General features: G+C 44.3%; 1 protein-coding gene across 2 annotated transcripts in view; it reads right to left on the reverse strand.

Annotated features, from left to right (window-relative positions):
- Positions 1-22,759, reverse strand: part of LOC147709030 (uncharacterized) — a 200,615-nt gene that overhangs the window by 54,357 nt on the left and 123,499 nt on the right. For both annotated transcript variants that reach the window (XM_086927635.1, XM_086927637.1), the window contains one exon: positions 19,325-19,473. In XM_086927635.1, the coding sequence (XP_086783761.1) occupies positions 19,325-19,473 (149 nt within the window). The remainder of the gene's footprint in view (positions 1-19,324; positions 19,474-22,759) is intronic.

The following is a 22,759-nucleotide window of genomic DNA, read 5'->3' on the forward strand; positions in this document are numbered from 1 at the left end:
GGCCTTTGCTGCTTCAATTTGTCTGACCACACAAAATCCATTCAGGCCCATATTGACAAACTCCATGATTTGACTGTGGAAGTTAGAAAACACATTGATCAGGGTTGGTTTGACTGGCTCTTCAATTGGTTACCTGACTTACATTCCCTACGACAGATATTAGGGGGTATTATGATTTCTATTAGTATTTTAGAAGCTATATGCTGCTTTATTCAGTGCATTCCTTCTCTACTCCAATACTGTAGATTTGGTAGGAGGAATAGATCAGTTAGTTTTGTTCCCTATTATTCTTCCACAGATGTTAGTTCCATATAGAGAATGATTAATAGACTGGAGTCAAGGGTGAAGTGTTGTGACCGACTTTTTCGGCCCTCCTTTGAGGAAGGATGATTGGAGGAGACTCCAGCCTGTTATCATTCTAGTGCAGGGATTAGAACCATAAACAGGGCCTATTCATAAGGCACAGTAATGCACTTTCGTACCCTTTTCCTTAGATCAGGGCTTATAAACTTAAGCTAGGGGATAGATTCATTAGTATTAGTGATAATCCGTCCTTTTGCAAGAGTGTTAGTATACCTTCTATGGAGTTATGCTTATTTCAGGCCTTGTAGGCCTCAAACGGGAGAGACTCCATCTTGCTTTCTGCCCCGGCAGCTTGAGATGCTTCTAGGTCAAGTGTAATGTTTTAGTTTCGAAGTGTTGTTCGCTTGGAGAGAACCGGCTCAGGCTGGCCCTTATCGAAAGACTGTATTTTTCTCCACTCCGAAGACACAACATCAGGCCGGCCGGCTGGGAACGTGTCCTTGGTACGGGGAGGTACAAGAATTTGGTGGGCGGCAGGTTACTGGCCGTAACTTTCCATGAAAGGACAAGCTTCCATATTAGCGAAAGTGTTAGGCGGTGAGTCAGTCAGTCTGTAGGCGGCAGCTAGCCGTTAGCATCAATGCCATTAATTATTTCCAGGCAGACAGTCGCCATTTTGAAGTCCGAGAAAGATCATGAAGCTGATACTCTCTGAGAAAGATTGAAGAAGAGGGAGAAGTAGTGCAGAGCGTTCAGAGACAGAGAGAGACAGCAGCTAATAAAGAGGAAGGTTCCAGTGACTTGGAGGGAAGCAGAGGAGACAGAGCATCGCAGTGCAGACGTGTACTCGTGACTGCTGAGGTGTGATTCCGAGACGAGCCAAGGCACAGACGAGAAGGGAACCTAGATGACTGTCGAACCCCGACTTCGTGCTCATAAGGTGACATCTGCCCCACATCTTATAGTGTGCACATTCTAACCTTTTACTTTTCTTTGCAGGATATATGTTATAGTATAGTGTTGTGTTTATAATCATTGTAATAAAATACCCCAGTTCTTAGTGAACATGTGCCTTGTATTCTTGTTCAATCCGGGTAACCTGGTCTTCTAGTCAGACATCGTTTTCATGAACGGATGTAAATCCCGGTCAGGTAAGAGGTGACTGAATAATGAGGGAGAGAGGGGCCATTTGATGCTGAGAGTAGAAGGTACATGATTCAATTTGGCAAGTTGTGCTAATTCCTGTTATTGTAGTATCACCCCGAGTAGCCAATGAGAGATTCCTTCCAAAGGTATTCATAGGAGAGTGATCGTCGTTGGTAAGCGGCGTTAATGAGAACACCAGGTGGGACCCTGGTGCTTAGATCCACCGGATTGCGGATCAGGCTGTGAGTGAGAGAACACTGGGGGGGATACCAGTGTCTAGGCCGCCGGATTGTGGACCGGATTGGAAGGAAGAGAGCACTAGGGCTGCAGCCTAGTGTGTAGGCACGCCGGATTGCATGTCGAGTGAGCACTGATGGTGATCAGTGTGTAATGGTAAATAATCAGAACTGCCCCAGGGTAGATCAGTCTGGGCCTAAGTTGCCGTGAGACTAGCTGGTATGAGTGGGATATTGTAGAAAACCTATGCGTGTGTATTGCTATTTCCCCATCCTTAGGTATGAGATGTGCATATATATATATATATATATACCTATTGTAAATACGTTCTAAGGAGGGAGGTGATTACGTTCCGACTGGGTTGGAGGTGCTCTAAGGAGCTGATCCCATCTGGTTCGAGAATCCGGTCGTTACAGCATCTTTCCAAATTTTGTCCATTCGGTCTTTGGCGGCCTACCACTACTTTTGGGACTCGTAGCAGGAATATTATTTTTGACCCTTCTGCTCCATTATGGCAAGCCAAAACGCAGACATGACTCCAGCAAGAATGGAAGAAACGATCCTAGCAATACGCTACCAGGACCGCATAACAAAAGTCCTTGGATTAGCCTGGCTAAGAGATCTGAATAGGACCTGGTTTCTTTCGTTCAGACCTATATGGCAGAACTGTATCTTACCTGTGCTTCGATGTATGCTATGTGGAGAAGAATGCGTGTTGGACACCTGTCTTACACTACAATCAGCAGTACCAATGGATATCGATACTTTGCTAAGTCCTGTAACGGCTCATGCATCGTGCTGTCCCCAGCGGTTACCAATCCTGATGACGGCATTCGTTGAGACTTCTCCACTACGATTAGGTGGTGGCAGTGAAGCAAGAAATGAGAGCAACATCACCCAGGTACGACCTTCTGTGAACATTGCTGATCCCGACACCGATGATAGCAATCATTCTCACAACTGCCCAGTTACAGCATTATCATCCTTGGTCGAACTTTCACCTGAAGCTGTAGACTGTTTTTTTGCACATCTATCTGAAGTAATGTTCTCCCCTGAACTGAAAGAATAACTTTTAAACAAACCGGCACACAGCGTTCCCATGAACTCTGAATTTGGCCTTCGGCTTTGAAAAACAAAAGCTACTGAAAACATTTGGAACTATTTTTTCCCCTGAAAACGAAATTACTTTTTCTAAATTCCAAAATATTTACCCTTTTTTTTGGCACATGTACTCTGGTTACAGTAGAACTATTCATAAAGAACAGAGCTTCTATTTTTAGCAAATCTAGAGACAATATGTTACCGCAGCCTCTAGCACACTGACAAGCAATTTCATTTATATATGATGAAATAGTCTCGACCTTCTTTTCTGTAATTAAGAGACATTTCATGTGTAATTTTCGCAAATCGTTCAGCTGAAGATATATGCAATTATTTTGAATGATTACACTGCTTAAAAACGTACAGTACCTATAACGTTCCGTGTATTTCGCATACACCATTTCGAATGGAAAATGTATTTTGGGGTGAGTTGGAATACACATGCATCTTTATTGCTTAGTTTTTAGTAATTGATGGACATAAAATCGTGGAGTGGATGTAGTGTTTTTATCTAGGAACCTGAATCAATATTACCATGTCATGCCCTTACACGGCTATAATCAATAAATACCCCTATAATGGCATAAGAAACAGATCCATATTTCAGTAAATAGCCCTTGCAGCTCAAGGCATGACAAAAGCTACTTCCGTAGATTCCTAGAAAGCACAACGAGTTCTTTCAACACACCAAACCCCCAGCAACCTGGGAAATCCCGGCTTGCTTTGTTTTGATTTGTAATAGAACTCCTGCAAGCACTGTAAGAACGGCCAGTTCTTAGTGACCTCTTTATTGACGTCTTATGTCCAAACCTTACGTCAAACTCGGCACCTTTCAGGTATAAATATACCAACGTTGCCTTAAGCAAACACACAGTGGTGGTTCTGGAGCAGAGCAGCTAATCTACTTGCCGAGAGCCCAGCAGACGCAGAGAGCCCACAGACGCTGCCCCTCCTCTTTGACGCGCTGAGAAAGACGCTGTCTTTTCTCCTGCCGAGAAAATCCAGCTCCGGCGTTTCCAGCCTACCCTTGCGGGTGACTGGGATATCGAGTCCTGAGAGAGAGATACCAGACCTCCTACATTCTATTCCCAAGGTACAGTGCTGACTAAACCCTTAGAGAGAATTCTTCAGTCAGATTCTCGGCAAAAACCTACTTAACTCAAACTGCTACTTACTTACTCCTTCCCACGTATTAGGCTTAGGTCAGGTACACGGGGTACGCGTAGTTTAGAAGCACCAGTTGAGCACGTTAGCCTATGTATATATATTTTATCCATTTTAAAGTGTCTTATGGCTAAGAAACCATATCAATGCTTTTACAGTACTATTTCATAATACTCCTTTAACTGTACGTACTTTACTTTGCATTAAGTATTGCAATTGTGGCAATTAATTTCTCTTGCATGAGAAGGAAGACTGCTCAATAAATAATACCTTTTATTGAAAACGCCTGTCTCTCTATTCTCTGCACTCTGGTGAAACTAAGAATGCACATCTGACTGAGTGAAATAACTGTCTATTGTTTCACACGACTCTAGAGATTGACTCTTATTCTGAGGGAGCAAAGTTGTCATGTTTATGCGGTTGTCGGAAGCTGAATCCCTTCTTGTCTGAGCCAGGGAAGCTGATCCCTTCCTATTCAGTCAAGAAAGTTTCCAGTGACCTCTGAGCTAGCTGGCGCAAACCTAAATTAAGTTTAACAGTCAGTAGAGACCTAGATGACCTCAGTCCTACGTCTACACTGCTGTTTATGTTATTCCAATGCGCATGGCCTTTAGGGAAAATAGGAACTACACTACAGTAGCTGCCCTGAATTATCCATGATCTTATCTATATTTGCGGATACCGCCTTCTGTCGAAGTCTTTTCGCTAAGAGCCTGCCTGAATCCCCCCCCCCCCCTCATACATCTCTGATCTAAAAGCTGCAATTTGTTGAGCCTATTTCGTGGCAAAAGTCTGATGAATCCTTGCTTTCTGTACAGCTAAGTTTTTTAAAATTTGCTCAGTACATATCCCTCTACTACATGCCGTCATCAACTGGATTTCGATATCTCGCAATTTAGCCATCTCAAAATTGTCTGCCTTCCTAATTTCACGCTGTTTGTTTATTGAGTAACTTAACGTTTCTCCCCGAACCCCTGATTTAAAAGCATCCCACACAATCTTGATTGATGCTGAGCCTTGATTAATTTTGAAAAACTCAGGGATCCACTTCCCCATGTGTTCAATATAAAGGGGATCGAGAAGTAACTTCCGCTCAAAAGACCACGGCCTAGGGGATTGTCTAAAGTGGATATCCAAGTCCAAAATGATAGGGTTATGGTCGGAAATTAGTTTAGGCACAATTTCAAACCGGATGTTGTTGGCAGTATTAATGTATCCAGCAGTAACAAAAAAGGAATCTAAACGAAAATGTTTCTGGTGCGGGTCAGAATAAAAAGTGCTCCCAGGGGTACCCCCTCCCTTTAAATAGCCTACATCTACTAGCCCGAATTAATCGATGATCCCCTTCATGGCCTTAAAAAGTCTTTTTTCCTACCACCATAGATGTGATTACTAGAGATGTCATATTTCCAATCCAGATGTAGGTTAAAATCCCCACATAAAAGTAAAGGGGATGGCCACAATGCTAATTCAATACTCAATTGGTTCAACATATCCGGATCGTTTGAATTGGGGCCATAGATAGTACAGATAGTCAAAAGTGTGGCCTCCAACCGTAATTCACTAATTACCCATCGCCCCATGGGATCCTCTTTAACCCGTTTACTCGACCCTACCCCATACCTTTTTAATATAGCAACTCCTCATGTGGTGGTACCCTGCCGAGTGCATCCTACTAATTCAAGTCCTAAATCTTTAAGCCAATTTCTGTTCTTCCAGGTTATATGTGTTTCTTGGATACACAAGACATCGATTTTCATAGTTTTCAGTATTTGGGCCATTATACCCCTTTTCCTTTTGTCATTGAGACCCCAGATATTCCGAGAACATATTATAAATCTACCCATTTTCAAATCTAAATATAGCGAAAAAGACAAAGCAAGCAATGCTCACAGCAGCAACTACAGCACAAAAATAATACAAATTGGCTAAGTCTCAAATTTGGTTTGCACAAAATATTGTTTTGCTGTTTTTCCTTGCCCCAAACACCAACCCCCCTCCCCCTCCCTCTCCCACTCCCCCCCACAACCTCCACCCTCTGTGACCCCAACCAATAGAGGCATAAGGACCAAGTCCTCAGTGATAGTAAGTGATCGTGTAAGTGAGTGAGTTCCGCTGTGTCCCAAGTCCTATATCCCCTGTCCTATCTAAAACCCATCACCCCAAGCTACAATTCCCTCTTCATATGCGTATCTTTCCATTACCATGCCACCACACTACAGAGAAACAGAGAAACTAATAACAACCTCTACTACTAGCACAAGAGAACTAAGCCTAACAAATTTCAAGATTTACATCACATCCACAAACTCCTGTGCCTTCATTTCTGAAAAAATACATTGTTTTCCCTTTATAAATCACTATCAGTTTGGCAGGGTTTAATAAAAATGGCTGCCCCCCTTTGGCTTGAATAGGTGATATCATTTGCCTTAAGCGCCACCTTTGTTGTACAGTCATCTGACAAAAGTCCGGGAGCACAAAAAAATCCCAGCCATTGCCTTTCCTCGGCCGAGCCGGCCTGGCCAAATCATTGAGAATTTCACAAAGCAGATAGTTATGAAGGCATATGAGGATTGCTCTGGGTTTCTCCGCCCCACCCCCTAAGTTTCGTTTCTGCACAAAGGGGAATCTGTAAGCCCGTATAATCCCTGTATCCCAATTCCAATCCTTTAAATCTGGAAAGGCTTCTGTGAATACTTTCACTACGAACCGTCGCGTATCCTTCCCCTCACTACCTTCCGGCACACCTATAACACGTAGGTTATTTCTGCGTGCACGATTCTCCAAATCAGTGAGTTTTCAGTCCATTTTTCTATAATGTAGAAATAGAGGATTTTTGCAAAGAAAGTTGATCCTCAACTGACGAAATCCGTTCCTCTGCTTTGTGCACTCTAGTGGTTACTTCTGTGCATGACTTGGCAATACGACGTACAGTATTTTGTAACTTGCGTACCTCCGCCTGGGTCCGCAACGCTTCAGCTTTGGTCTCCTCCGATGCGCCATAATGATCTTATAAATGGTTAAAAGAGTAATCTCGCTCTCTGATTCAGCTTCATCACTTGCTTTGCCTTGGTCAGACTGTAGACAGGGCGAGTTATCCCATTGAGGTGGATTAACCATGCTGAATCTATCGGCTGCCAGCGGTTTCGCTGACTCAAACACTCTACGGACTGTCTCTTGGCCATCTTGATTTGTTGCAGAATCTGAACTTAGGATGTCATCTTCTAATGATAGACTGCCTTCATCTGCCCAATCACCCAAATAACTCAGCCTGTCATTCTCTGAAGTGATCGATACATCAGACAAAGAATAAAATTGTCCCCCCTGAACCAGCTGAATCTCCATCATTCACAAATACCATTCCTATATCGATGTCATGTTTGTTATAGTCTTCTTTCCTATTCTTCTGGGTGCCGGTGCCTTCGTTACATCTAAAATCCCTGAGAGTCGCACTCACCACAGCACACAGTCCTATATCTAGACAGCTTTCAGTACTGTCTGCAGCAGTCTTAGGGGAAACTCTAATTTTATCCACAGCCTGACACAATTCAGCGATAGCGTCTTCCCCCACACCTACAGGTATAGACACAGAATTAGACTTGGGTGTTGTCCCAACCAATACTTTACTGTCTGCAGATGAAGATGTAGGCGCTGTTTGTTTAGCGGGCAGTACAGTCTTTTTTCTAAATATATCAGCTACTGTGCGCTCTTTTGCCACAGTTTCTGATTGAAGCCCGGTATGCGTATTAAGCCCAGTGTGCCTGTCGAGTCCATCCTCACCACTTTTACTGCTAGGTAGCTCGGGGCATTTTAGAGGACTTGCAACATTCGGCACAGGTGGGCTGCCAGGTCGTCCAGCCCCTTCTGCAATTGTCCTGGTTACTTTGTTCTGGAGGGTCGCGCTGTTCCCTCCAGAAGAGGCCACGCTAAGGGGGAATTACATGTCTTTTATCCAATCGGATAAAATGGAATTTCTCCCATTATTTGGATTCTTGTAACCTCTTTCAAGCTGTAACACTGTTCAGCCATGACAATGTTGAGGTATCTAAACCCCTAGTATTGATTAATGTCTATATTCCCCCTGAAGTCAGTTTTAATGTAACATTAAAAAAGGTTTTCGTCTATATTGAGAGTCTTACAGAGAAATCTCCCTCTCCTAATATAATTTTAGTAGGGGATTTGAATTGCAAAATCTCTAATCTAAGTATGAGTCTGTTCCGCGATAAATAAAAAGAAGAATCTCTTCAGATCCCCCAAGCCCTCCTTCCTGAGAATATTAAAACAAACAAGCGAGGGAAAATACTTCTTAAAGAACTGTCCGCTATGGACGGGATTATAGCGAATGGAAGGCTCCCTTCCAATTCTTCTGCAAATTTTACTCAAAAATCTCACCAGGGAGAATCTATATTAGATTATGTGATAGTTGAGAAATCCACCTTTGCCCTATTAAAGGATCTTAGGGTTACTGAAGCGGTTTTCAGCGACCATAAATTACTTTCTTCCTCTATGAACATAAATCCTCCGAAATCTGACCAATGGTCTCTTGATAGCGCCCAGGTAAATTTTGGAGCGAAATCAGGAATATGCTATTGGAACACAAAAGCTGAACAAGATCTGGACAGTGTTCTTGATGCTGCAATTGATGACCTTGCTATGTGGCAAGGTTTTGAAATTGTGTGCTTTCAAGATCTAATGAGGTCAGTGATCTCGGTGGCTAAAAAACCAAATAAGAAAAGGTGTTTTATAACACCCTCTTGTCCCCTACGTCTACTCAATATAGAGATAAATAAACTAGTGAGGGAACAATACTTGTGTAAATCGGTAGAAGAATCACACAAAGTAAGTTTATTAAAAAGGAGGAAAAGGTTAAAAGTGAAATTACGGAAAGAAGGGGAGGATTCTATTTGGATAAAGTTAAGAGAGGCAGCTTTTAAAGGACAAATGAGACAGCTCTGGTCGCTTATAGGTGAGGGGTGTGGATCAAGAACAAGACCGCTTCCTATCCCCATTGAAGAACAAACATGGGTGGATTATGTCACATCCTTATATGCAAATAATGGAGCGGTGGTGCCCTCTATAGGTTTTATTGTAAGTGGTCAGCCTCTAGATCTCTTATCTGAAAATGATATTGTAACAGCTATAAAGGAAATGCGTTCTTCTGGGGCAATGGGGCCGGATGAACTTCCAATTTCCGTTTTAAAGCAAAGCAGTGAAAAATGGAGCAAATTGTTATGCCCTGTGTTCAACAGTTGTTTGTCTAGTGGAAAGATTCTTCCCTCGTGGAAAGGGAGCATCTTAGTGCCCCTTTTCAAAAGAGGTGACCGATATGCTCCCCAAAAGTATCGCCAAATTGCCCTCTTAGATGCAATCGGCAAAGTATTTGCAAGATGCCTTTTGAAGCAAATAAATGACTGGGTGGACCAAGAAAATATACTTCCCCTTGAACAGAAGGGTTTTCGAAAGCACCATGGTACCCTGGATAATTCAAAGGCTCTACAGGTAATAACGGACAAATATATCAGGGTCAGAGGTGGGGGAGTCTATGCCGCTTTCATAGACTTCTCCACGGCTTTCGATAAAGTGGACCGTCCTCTATTGTGGAAGAAATTACTGTCTCTGGGTATGCCTGTAAGGCTGTTGAATTTGGTTCAGGAACTCTACTCTGAGACGTGGTGTAGAGTACTATTGGGTGGGTAGAGAGGCTTATCGCAAGTAATCCCTTCTGCCAATGGTCTTAAACAGGGTTGTTTACTGGCCCCCTTGCTGTTCTCTCTCTATGTTTGTGATCTCCCCAGACCTTATCCTTGAGTGAAGGCATCACCCCCACTTTAGGAGATAAACCGATTGCATGTTTAATGTATGCAGATGACATACTTCTTTTAGACCTTACCCCAAAGGGTCTCAATAGTCGTCTGCATGCCTTGCATTTATTTGCGGAGTGCCACCATTTGAAGATTAATATGTCTAAAAGCAAGGTAATGTGCATTACAGGGAAGAAAAAAACGAAATTGGGTAATTTTAGTTGGTTTCTAGGGAGTGAGAAATTTTATGTTTTTCTTGGGAAAATAATATGTAGTAACCTGAGCGACAGGGCTCACATAGACAGCAACATTAGGAAAGCCATGACTCAGGGAAATGGTCTGAGTGCTCTTTATAAAGCAACCGGCAGAAGACATCTTGTCTATCTGCTGGAGGCCTTTTGTGCAAAAATTCCAGCATCCCAGCTTTATGGCATTGAGTTATATAGATTTGAAGCAATGGTGTTTCCTAGATACTGTCGAGGGTAGACTCTTGCGACATTTATTGTCGGTCAATAATGCTTGTACAGTGGAATCCCTCAGACTGGAATTGGGCATACGAAGTAGTTGGGTTCAGGCTCTAGCAGGAGTAATACGTTGGGTCTTTTATTTAGCCAAAGGCAAACAGGCTACTTTAAGATCCCTCATTAAAAAAGAACTGTTGGGGCCAATGAAAGAATATTCTTTACATATAAAGAATTTCAGAAAGGCTGGTACACTATTGGAACTGGAGGAATCAACTCTTTTTTTATTATCTCCACATCAGCTAAAGTTATCATTAAAACGGGCTACATGGGAGTTAAGTTTTAAGAGGGATAGAGATGCCCGTATTACAAAGAAAGGTGTTACTGAGGTTGTCAATTCCTACTTATTCAAACAAATACAACCATATGCATCCTGGATTCTCCCTCATGGCTTGCGCCGTTTTTGGTTCCTCTTGAGACATGACCTTCTCCCTTTAAATAAACTATTGGCTAGATGGCATGGTTGCTCCGATAAATGTGATCTATGTAACATTGACAGCTCAATGCAGGATATCACCCATATCCTCTTTATATGCCCTGCCCTAATGGTCCATTGTTGAAAGTGGGTGAGACCAATATGCCTACAGCTAGGTATTTCTTCTGCTAAATCTTTCCTCAATGCCATTTACATCCCTCCTAATGAAATGTTCGGTTACAGAATCTTTAACTTTTTTTAATGTTTTTTAGAATTATATTAATAGGTATAATCCCTATTTTGTTTAATTTCTGTATGAATGGAATGTATTTTGTGGATTCTGTTTTTTCTTTCTGCTGTGTATCTTTTGTTGATCCTTGTATTCTGTTTATATGTGGATCTCAACTGAGTTCCAAAACATATTTAAATAAAAATTGAAGAAAAATAAATTGGAGTAGTATATCTATTTAGTAGAGTGAGTAGTGAATGACTTAAAATAGAGTATATATTAGAGAGCAGTAGTTAGTTCTTTTGAGTATAGAGTGTAGTAGATAGTAGTAGAGAGTGAGTATAAAATTGTGGATAGTGTAATTTAGTGAGTTGTGAGGAGTGTCCCTTATATGTAGTAGAGAGTAGTTAAAGGGCGTATTAGAGTGTGATTAGTAGAGTGAGTAGTAGAGTGTGAATTGGGAGTATTAGAGAGTAGTAGAGATTGAGTAAAGTGTGAGTAGCCCCACACACAGAGCTCCCCCCCACACACAGAGCTCCCCCCACACACAGAGCTCCCCCCCACACACAGAGCTCCCCCCCCACACACAGAGCTCCCCCCCACACACAGAGCTCCCCGCCCACACACAGAGCTCCCCCCCACACACAGAGCTCCCCCCCCCACACACAGAGCTCCCCCCACACACAGAGCTCCCCCCACACACAGAGCTCCCCACGCACACACAGAGCTCCCCTCCACACACACAGAGCTCCCCCCCACACACACAGAGCTCCCCCCACACACAGAGCTCCCCCCCACACACAGAGCTCCCCCCCACACACAGAGCTTCCCCCCACACACACAGCTCCCCCCCACACACACAGAGCTCCCCCCACACACACAGCTCCCCACACACACACAGCTCCCCACACACACACAGCTCCCCACACACACACAGCTCCCCACACACACACAGCTCCCCACACACACACAGCTCCCCACACACACACACAGCTCTCCCCCCACACACACACAGCGCTCCCCCCACACACACACACAGCGCTCCCCCCACACACACAGAGCCCCCCACACACACAGAGCCCCACACAGAGCCCCACACACACAGAGCCCCACACACACACAGCTCCCCACACACACGCACAGCTCCCCACACACACGCACAGCTCCCCACACACACACACACACACACAGAGCCCCCCACACACAGAGCCCCACACACACACAGAGCCCCACACACACACACAGAGCCCCACACACACACACAGAGCCCCACACACACACACAGAGCCCCACACACACACACAGAGCCCCACACACACACAGAGCCCCACACACACACCGAGCCCCACACACACCGAGCCCCACACACACCGAGCCCCACACACACCGAGCCCCACACACACAGAGCCCCACACACACAGAGCCCCACACACACACACAGAGCCCCACACACACACACACAGAGCCCCACACACACACACACAGAGCCCCACACACACACACACAGAGCCCCACACACACACACACAGAGCCCCACACACACACACACAGAGCCCCACACACACACACACACACAGAGCCCCACACACACAGAGCCCCACACACAGAGCCCCACACACAGAGCCCCACACACACACACAGAGCCCCACACACACACACAGAGAGCCCCACACACACACACAGAGCCCCACACACACACACACAGAGCCCCACACACACACACACAGAGCCCCACACACACACACAGAGCCCCACACACACACAGAGCCCCACACACACACAGAGCCCCACACACACACAGAGCCCCACACACACACAGAGCCCCACACACACACAGAGCCCCACACACACACAGAGCCCCACACACACACAGAGCCCCACACACACACAGAGCCCCACACACACACACAGAGCCCCACACACACACACAGAGCCCCACACACACAGAGCCCCACACACACACACACAGAGCCCCACACACACACACACAGAGCCCCACACACACACACACAGAGCCCCACACACACACACAGAGCCCCACACACACACAGAGCCCCACACACACAGAGCCCCACACACACAGAGCCCCACACACACAGAGCCCCACACACACAGAGCCCCACACACACAGAGCCCCACACACACAGAGCCCCACACACACAGAGCCCCACACACACAGAGCCCCACACACACAGAGCCCCACACACACAGAGCCCCACACACACAGAGCCCCACACACACAGAGCCCCACACACACAGAGCCCCACACACACAGAGCCCCACAAACACAGAGCCCCACACACACAGAGCCCCACACACAGACACACAAACACACCGCCTGCCAAGAGTCATCGTCTTGTTCCTGGTGACATTTCATTCTCCAGTCATTGCTGTGCCATTGATTATTTGTTCTGCCCGGTAATTATGTTCGGTATAGCTTCCTTAATTAGGACAACTCTGCAAGTGTAGCATGCACGGTGGAGCTGGTTTCAAGGCTGCCACCAGCAATCACTTAGAGGCACGGAGCATGATAAAACACATGCAAACATGAAAACAATGGCCACAAAAGTTGTTATTTTAGGACAGCAATCTTGGCAAGCATTTTTTAAGGTAGTGATGTAAATGTAAATACCGCAGACAAGTTACAGTACCTTGGATGCAGACGAGCAGGGACAGGCAGTTCCTTTTTTTCATCCTCATCACTGCAGGCTGAGCCTCTGTCCTACGGGAACGAGGCGTGGATGCGAACCGGCGTGTCTTCAGGTCTGCGATTATAAAAAGTCAGCCTTGAGCCCTCAGCGGCGCTAGGAGGGGACCAGTGGTGACCGCTCAGCTGCGGCAGTATCGGCAGTGAGTCTCTGCTCTGCTGCCGGGGAGGGTCGTGCAGTCTGCGTCTGATTATAACAGGAACACCAGCGGCGGGCAGGCACTTCCTCCCCTCGGCAGCAGCTACACTCGCACCTCCACCCTACCCCCCACCCTGCTCCCCTTGCATACCATTAGAAATGTGCCAATTCAAATAAACACCAAAGTCCAGTTAGAACTTGCTGTTTTGTTTTTTGGGCTGCTGCCTGATAAATGGCTCAGGTTTTCCGCTTTTTGTCCTGCTACCGAAATCACCATTTTTTAAATACCGTATGAATTATTTTAATGAATGTATGAAATCTATGAAATACGAAGCAGCGCAGAGGTGTTTGTTTAAGTTAAATGTTCGCTGTGCTGCCAAGAATGGTGAAGTGAAAGCAGTACATTAAGGGAGTCTCTGTTTAGTGACTCGTTATGGTCGAACTGGGTGACTGGCCGTCTCAGGGTTTTTAATTGTCTCGCGAGCGCCTTTTGTTGTGCCTCACACCTCGGTGCTGCGATACAAACAAATTAGTTAAATAGTGCTTGGCTCCGACGGTCTGATAGAGTCTGAATTACAATGCAAAGCAGGGCCAGCGGGCTTCAGTTCTTCTTTAAAAGCAGCTGGCCGGCCTGTCCCTGAGGGCAGGGAGAGCCCAGGGGGTGTCTGGTGGCGGGAGGCAGAGCCAAGTCACACCTTGGCAGGCTGAGCTCCACAGAGAGCAGGGGAGGGGACGCCACAGGGCCCCGGAAGGGACGGATGACATCTGCAGGGGCAGACACTGCAAAGTAAGAGATCCGCGGGGTAATCCAGAGAAGCCCTCTACAGGAGGAAGGGCACCTTCTACAGGGACAGGGAGAAACAAGATCTATTGTATTTGCAGCCACACACGCACACGCAGAGCCCCACTCACACAGAGCCCCCCCACACACACACAGCCACACACAGCCACACAAACACACACAGCAAATTTCGGTTACACATGCCATGATTGAATCTGGCCTCGCCATGTCACAATCAAGTCTAATTCAGACACTGAACTCGCTCGGCCGCGTTGCCAGTTTTGTCCTGAGGGGGTGGGGGAGAGAAACCGAAACTCGGGAGCTCCGTGCTGTCACGGGGGAAAGCAGGCCTACCTCCATTGTGTTGGTGAAGTAGCGAGGTAAGTAGGGGCTTTCAGGAGCGATGGTTTACCATTATTTTTTAACGGGTATTAGGTGGTCTAGAGGGGCTATACCTAGAACGGGAACACTCACTATACCCTTGGACGGATGATCTTTTTGGACTCTGCAACGGAGTCTCATGCGACGGGCACATTAAACAGGAAGGGAAGAGGATGAAGATAGTGTACTCAGAAACTGATTTAAGGCATGCAATGCTTTAGGTGCTAGCGCCAGGGGTTAATATTGTTTCACGCACACTAAAATGTCACAAGGCTTAATGGGAAATGATGAGTTTTAGGCCTGCTAGCCACTCCCTGGGAACCCACTAGGCCGGTGACGTGGTGACTGTAAGGAGGAAGAGGACGCACACAATAGAAGCCCGTTACTGCCTCACAAACATTTATTTCAAAATCCACTCTCAACCCTGTTAAATTAGGCAGGGGAGCGGAGAGTACCGGCTGGCGAAGGTCAAGAGTATGAAGAACCCAAAGCCCTCTGTACAATAGCTAATCAATCTAGCCATGCACGTATACCAGACACCGAACTCCAGTCTCAGCAAGACCCCCATTCTATGTACTCACGGGTCATTGCTGGCCATACTCCAAGCTTCGCAGATACCGAAACTCCGCTCGTTTGTACTCTCCTGACGTCACGGACTGTCGCCGGACCCACCGAGCGCCGTTTACTAAACGAGAAATCACCGGGCATCGCAGTGCACATGACATCGGGCCCGAGCTCCCAGATGCGGGGGAGAGTTCTCGCTCCCTAAGTGCTCACCAAGAGTGAAAAGGGGCAGAGACCCGTACCCGGTGGTAGAGGAAGCTTCGGGTCGACAGGCTGGCGCATGATCTGACGGAGCACACGCCATAGTGCTCGAGCTCGCACACAGGATTACCCAGAAGAAAAAAACAAGCGCTCCACGCGCTCGCCATTTGTCACTAAGCCCCGTCCTTTATAGACTGGGGGGGCGTGTTTTTCTTTCTCCCCTCTTCTCCATTGGCTGAAATTTAAACAACGGGCGTGTTTTTGACTTGTTGTTTACCATTCCAGCCAATGGAGAAGAGGGTAGAACAAACCTAAAAAACTCGCCCCCAATCAAAAAAAAGACGGGGCTTAGAGAGAGCGAATGTCACTGAGACCTCGGCTCCAATGGCTGGCCGCCGTTTAGGAGATCAGCCAATGGAGGAGAGGGGTGGGGTTTACCCTCACTACTCAGTCATTAAGTCTCGCTGGTGCAACTGCGCATGTGCGCAGCCTACGCTAGCCAACACCTAAAAAACTGCCTGCTTCAGGATTTAACACTAACGCAGGAGACAATGTGTATTATCAGTCTGGAGTAGGGTTGGGTGGCTTCTCCCAAGAGGACCCGAGGTGACCGCTACTCTTGAACCTGAAGAATGATAGTACGTGAATGCCCAATCGGTAGCGTTCACACTTCAACGTACATGATTAATATTTAAAAATACTTATTCACACATTGATTCATTATTACATTTCCAGGAAAATGTCATCATAAATGTGTTATGTTAAACTCTGTACCCTCACAAGTGAGTAATAACATGTTATCTTTTTGTATGAAAATAAATGTAACTTATGACTATTGACCAGTACCAGTCAAATCGGTTAAATAGTTTACTAATTAAAAATAATACAGGTGGCTCTCTGAGATTTATTTCTTTGTCTTTGGTGTAATTACCCTCTCACCAACCGAACATATACGGTTTATGTTGCCCTTTACGTGCCGCTCCACCACAGTGACCTTCCTTGACAAAGTTCTATATTTCTGAGAAAACTGGACAAGCCTATTTTTAGGTTCCTTTTATGATCTAGGCAATCATGAGTATTAGTGCTGGGTTGTGTTTTCTCACAAACATGCACAGGGATGAAAGCTGCCAGACTGTGACTGAAATGGCACATCTCACTACAACTATCAGTTACAATTTCTTTTATTGTATATAGGGCTCCCTCCCGGTTGTATGTTCTTTTGTGTTTTTTTTACATTTCCATCTGTATTTATCCAGATTTATTTTTGGTCAATTTATCTGTATCTATCTATTTTTATTTTGGATTTTGTAAAAAAATTATCCTGAAACTAGTATATTTCCACATTTATTTAACCGATAAATATGCACTTATGCTTGCCAGGTTTCAATGATATGAACACCCGCAGTAGATAAATCAATGCACTTATATGAAAATATGCACATTTCAGTATCAGCCTTGTTCAGATCTACTGCTGTTTAAGCCTCTTTACAAAAATTCCTTTCTTTTCTAACACCCTTACCTGTCAATCCACACAGCTATTGGCCTAGTAGTCATGGCAGACAGTATTTAGAATCACTCAAAAAGCAACCCAATTTCCGATTTAATCTACATTTAAAATTAATACAGACAGGAAAATAAAAAAAATTATGTCTGTATTTATCTGTAAAAATCAGTAAAAACTGAAAACATGGAGCCTTAATTGTATATATTGGTTGCAATTCTGTGAATTCCACTGCTTCATATTGCTTCTCAACAACTTTGCAAAACCTTTGGGGCTTATTTCCAATATTTTGACGCACAGCAGCGCAGCAAGCCTTCCTGTGGTGCTACTGTGTCAAAAGAAAAGAGCAGCAATGCGCAGTATCTACAGAGTAGCCAAACCGGTACTGGAGGGCCGGATCCATGCCAGATTTTTAAAATCACTACATGTATCTCAATGGGGATATCCAAAAAATCTGGCATGGATCCGGCCCTCCAGGACCGGTTTGGAGACCCCTGATCTACAAGATACTCTTCCCCTTCCCCAGTGCTTGGACTGTCATGCGCCTATGCAGGAACCCTTGTGCCATGGTGCAAGGGTGTCTGCATTTTACCGGTGATTGTAAACTGTTTGTACAGGAAGGGACACCTTCCTGCCCCAAAACAAACACGATAGGTGTTTTCCTCTATGTGTGCTGCAGAATGCAGCTAGCATAGAAAAAGGAAAAACAAGGAGAAATAAAGGTATTTCTCCTTGTTGCGCCTCCTTTATGCCTCCTGGGGAGGTGTAGGAATTTGTTGCATTCCCAGGTTTACAAAACTATGTAAATCTGGGAATGTATCAAGTGCCATGGATGTTGCGTGGGAACACGCACTGCAACACTCATGAAATGCCCCTTTCATGCAGAGTAATGCATACATTTACAAGGCCATGAAAAGTCATACAGGGTGGCTTTACATGGCCTTGTACATATGGACAGGTACACTGTGCTGCCGGTACGTCAAAAAAGGTGTTGCAAAAGTGGCGCAATGGGCTGGTAAATAAACCTCTTAGATCCTATGACTTCGAGTGAAACACAAATCAGCTGCTTATTCTCCAGTGGCGCGTCGCCCCACTGATTTTCAGTAGTGCAAAAAAGGAAAAATAAATAACACCACGTTATTATAGTTTTATTGTTCTGTGCTAAAGTCAGTTTGGGTGGGGCTTGGCTGTGTCACGGCCAGTAAGGGGGAGGAGTGGTTGGTGCACTTAAGTGCGCATGACGGTTTGGCCAGGTGTATTGTACACTTAGAATGTTCTCAACCCTGCTGTATTGCACAGGCTCCCTCTCCCTGTCTGAGTGCCGAACAAGGCCAATCACGATGCTGCAGTCATGCTGGTGACAGCAGCACTGTGATTGGTTAGGGGAGCCTGTGCTTCAGGTTGACAGAAGAGGACAGAATAGAGGTGGCAGCTAGTGGCCAGGGAGGTGAAATTCTTTTTTATTTTGTAACCCATCCCCCACCCCACCACTACTGCCCGTCGCAGCCACCACTGTTACTCTCATTGACTTTGTGCCTTGAAACCACAATTTTACGACACCATTCTAATGAATAAATATAGGAAACAAAAATCTACTAATCTAAACTCTCTGAAATATATCCTTTTATTATTCTAAATGAGTGCTGTAGGCGCTTCTCTACTCTGAAAAGTGAACTCCATTTCCTAACAACTCCCAGCTTTGTAAAACCTCTCAACACTTGGACTAGGTTGAAAACGTGTCTCCAAATACAAGGTCGTCAGCAAGAGGATGTTTCTTACACACTCAGATATCAGGAAAGCATATTTGCTAAAAAAAAGTCTGCACTCCTACCATGAAATGAAGGGATATATACAGGTTTCAAAAACTGATCTGTTAATTTTATGAATATAAGAATGCCTAAATGGTAAAAAAACGAAATCTTAGCTCTAATGACCTATTCAATTTGGGAGTTATGTGGAGCTAAAAAAATATTCATGAACAGGCCTGTGGTTTAAGGAAAAAAACAAAAGTCCAGCGAGAGACCCACAAACTAAATTTCGATATAAACTGTTAATATTGTGAAATATTTAAAGAATTATGATCACATTTCAGAATAAAATACATCATTTTACAGAACCTCAATTTCAACTTGCCTTCAATTGAGAATGAAACCAGCACGTACTTCCCGTTTACAAAAGTAGTGCCTCCAAACTTTTCCAGCTGAGTTTTTAAAATATGCAAATCTTTCCCCTCCTGCTTCAGATGAATCCAGAATGATATTAATGCCTTGAAGTTTGTTGTCCTGAATGTGACCAAAAATCAGTGAATTAATTTTACAGGCAGGAGGTAGTGAAAGAACAGCAAACTATGTTAGAGACATATGGTTCCAAAACTGTAAACACGGGGGTCTCTATGGCACTGTTCTAACGTTGAGCCACTATCAAGAGAACGTGTGTGATTACTTCATGAATACAATCAAACTTGCGATGAGCATTTCACTGTGTGAAGACTAAGGAAACATTGGAAAAGCACAATCGATGGCACCACAAAATAACTTTGTAAACCAGGTAAGTCACTCATCTATGTATAAGTAAATGGTAAAAAAATGATTACACTCAATTGTATCCATTATATTTCATTTGTCAAAAAAACGTACATGGCAATGCCCCCAATAAGTCACCCACAAATTCTTCTAAAGAGGGCAGGAAATGAGTATTTCTAACTAGCCTAAAAGAACACACTTATAAGGAATTTTTCAAATACATTTTGCCTGCGATAATTAGTATCTTCAAATTTGCAGGAAAAAACATTTTAAAAACATGCTTTTTAAGTTGAGTGCTGAAATCTACAATTACAGTCTCAAACGGCAGACACATTGGGCCCAATTACGATGACACCATAGCGCAATGGAAAAGCCAGACTATAAGTCGGCAGTTTCACCCGCTGAATTAGGATGCAATCGAACATCCATTTTTCAATAGCAGCTTGTGTGGCGGCCGGATATTTTCAAACATTCCTGCACCATGTGGCAGGAACCATGTTGTGCTTGAAACACGGTCCAGGGATGTTTAGCCAGGCCCTATAGCGGAGTGCTAAGGGGGGTCTGTTAGGGGCCCCCAAAGTCACGTTCTGCCCGTCTTTCATTGCCGGCAGACTGCCATGAAAAGGCAGGTGAAAGCAACATCATAATCCCAACAGCAGAGCCAAGGCTAGCTCCGCAGTCATTAGGGCATTACTATTAAACACACCGCCCCGGCAGGCTCTGTGAGCCCGTCAGAAGGGCAGGTTTCCCTCAGACGGAAACCTATGATGTCGGGAGGAAAGCCTCAGACGAGCTATTGGATGGGCTTTCCTCCCGACATCAGAATTGGGCCAACTGTTATTTTCACGCCCATGCGTGACAATTTATGGCTTTAACACTGAAAGCTTGCAATTTGAAACCACACATTTTGTTTTTAAATATACACCCGAATTACTCTAAATTCTTTTTAACATTCCAACATACTTTAAAGCATATCAGTACATTGCCTTCAAACCGCCTGAACTGTAGGATTTCATAACGGTCAGATTTTATTTATGAGATTTTTTGATATGCAAGATTATGAACTATTAGGCAGCTCTCGCCCTGCCTTTAACACATATTCAATGACCTCACTGCTTAAAACTTACCTTTAACTCATATTCCATGACACAGCTGGACATCATTGCGTAAAGCCCATACATGTGTGCCCTCTCCATTTTCTATTTTTGACATTTGCGCAATAGGAAACTGAGCAAACTGGGTCTGTTCCAGTCCAAGTTAATATTAAGAAGTTACACCAAGGAAATATTTGCAAACACTGAATTTGATTGTTGTTGCTGTGTCTTCATAATGAGCATAAACAATGGTTGTCTGCTGTGCTTAATTTTAGCTAATGGTTAGGAGCGGGCACCTTTGTTTTTGGGGACCAGCACTTATTTTCCACATCAGTATTTACTGGGAGAAAGCATGGGAAAAGCACACAACGCAGAAAGATAGAGGAAGATGTAGATGGAAAAACCATCACTAGGGGAGAAAGCCGGAACCTGCAAGCGAGATCTAAAGGGGAAGGTGGCTAGTAGTGGAGGAAGGAGGCATGAGGTGGATTTAAGACTGCTTCTCTTGGTATTCATTACACTAACATTTAATTGTAAAGGCTGCTGTCTTCTGAGCAGAGTTTCTGGCACCTGTACTCTATTTTACAAATTACGCATTGGATTTCTACACTTAAATCTTTAAATTTGAGGGAAACTGTTTTTGCCCAATTTCCTGTTGCGATGGAAGAATACATTGAAAAATACACGTTTAATGTGTTCAAGGCCTATTCACAGATTTAGTTCTATGGTAAGTCTTATGCATATAATTTTTCTTTAAATACAGGATCTCCAAATTTCTATGCATTCAAGAGTGCCCCAGGATTGATAGCTTACACACCAATACGGGAAAACTTAACATTCCAGAACTAATAAACACATTAAAAAAAGATCTTTTTCACTAGTTTAGAAATAAGCTATTACAATTACTAAGTTGTGGTATAATTGTCAGTGTTTATCATTATGGCTTATCTGGGTTAATGCACAGCAATATACATGCTAGAGGGTATCTTACCTACATGTTATTGCTTGACTACCCTTTTAAGCTTACTTTCGAAGAATGACCTTGAACTCTAAAACATAAAAGCTATAATTCTTGTGATTCTGGTACTTTTGAGCTACCATACCTACATTGGGTCATACGTGTCAAGTTTGTTTACTGCTGTAGAGATACTAGGTAAGGTATCTAAACACCCATCTTGGTCTACTCTTGAACAATAACTATTACAGGTAACTACAGGTATATGATTATTCAAATTCTGTGAAGTTTATAACGTCAATTATTGTACAGATGCTTTACAATGTACTATGACTTCTGTTTTATTATTTGCAGTTTGTGAACTACAAATGTTTATTACTCTTTATTAATAATGTTTATTACTCTTAATCACACACAAATTGATTGGTTCTTATCTCCACTAAGGCGGCTTCACAATACTCATAGTAATGACATGGCTTGGCAGTTCGGGCTGGACTGTTCCCATGAGGCACACGGTCAAGACTGATTTGCATATGTCCATGTCTGAACTTGGGTGGCTTGGTGAACAAAATAACGATGGATTAAACTCAGATCTGTGTCAGGGGGTGAAAGTTTTGCCATTGTGCAACATTCCGTCCATCATCTTGTGTGTTTTGCTGTTCACCCTATGTGGGAAGGGTATGCCCAGACGTGGGTCCCGTGCTCACTACGCCACTGGAGTCAAGCTATCCTGACTGAAGACGGCTGATAGCCAGAAACCGGTCCTAGAATGCTTGATTCCGGTCCAGGGAAGACATGGCTTTGCAGTTCGGGCTGGACTGTTTCAAGGAGGCACAGGGTCAAGACTGATTTGCATATGGCCATGTCTGAACTGGGGGGTCTTGGTGAGCAAAATAACGATGGATTAAACTCAGATCTGGGGGTGAATGTTTTGCCATTGTGCAATATTCCGTCCATCATCTTCTCTGTTCAGAGTTATGGCTCAGCATAGATACCT

Source organism: Lissotriton vulgaris, chromosome 6 (assembly GCF_964263255.1).
Source record: "Lissotriton vulgaris chromosome 6, aLisVul1.2, whole genome shotgun sequence".
Classification (NCBI taxonomy): domain Eukaryota; kingdom Metazoa; phylum Chordata; class Amphibia; order Caudata; family Salamandridae; genus Lissotriton; species Lissotriton vulgaris.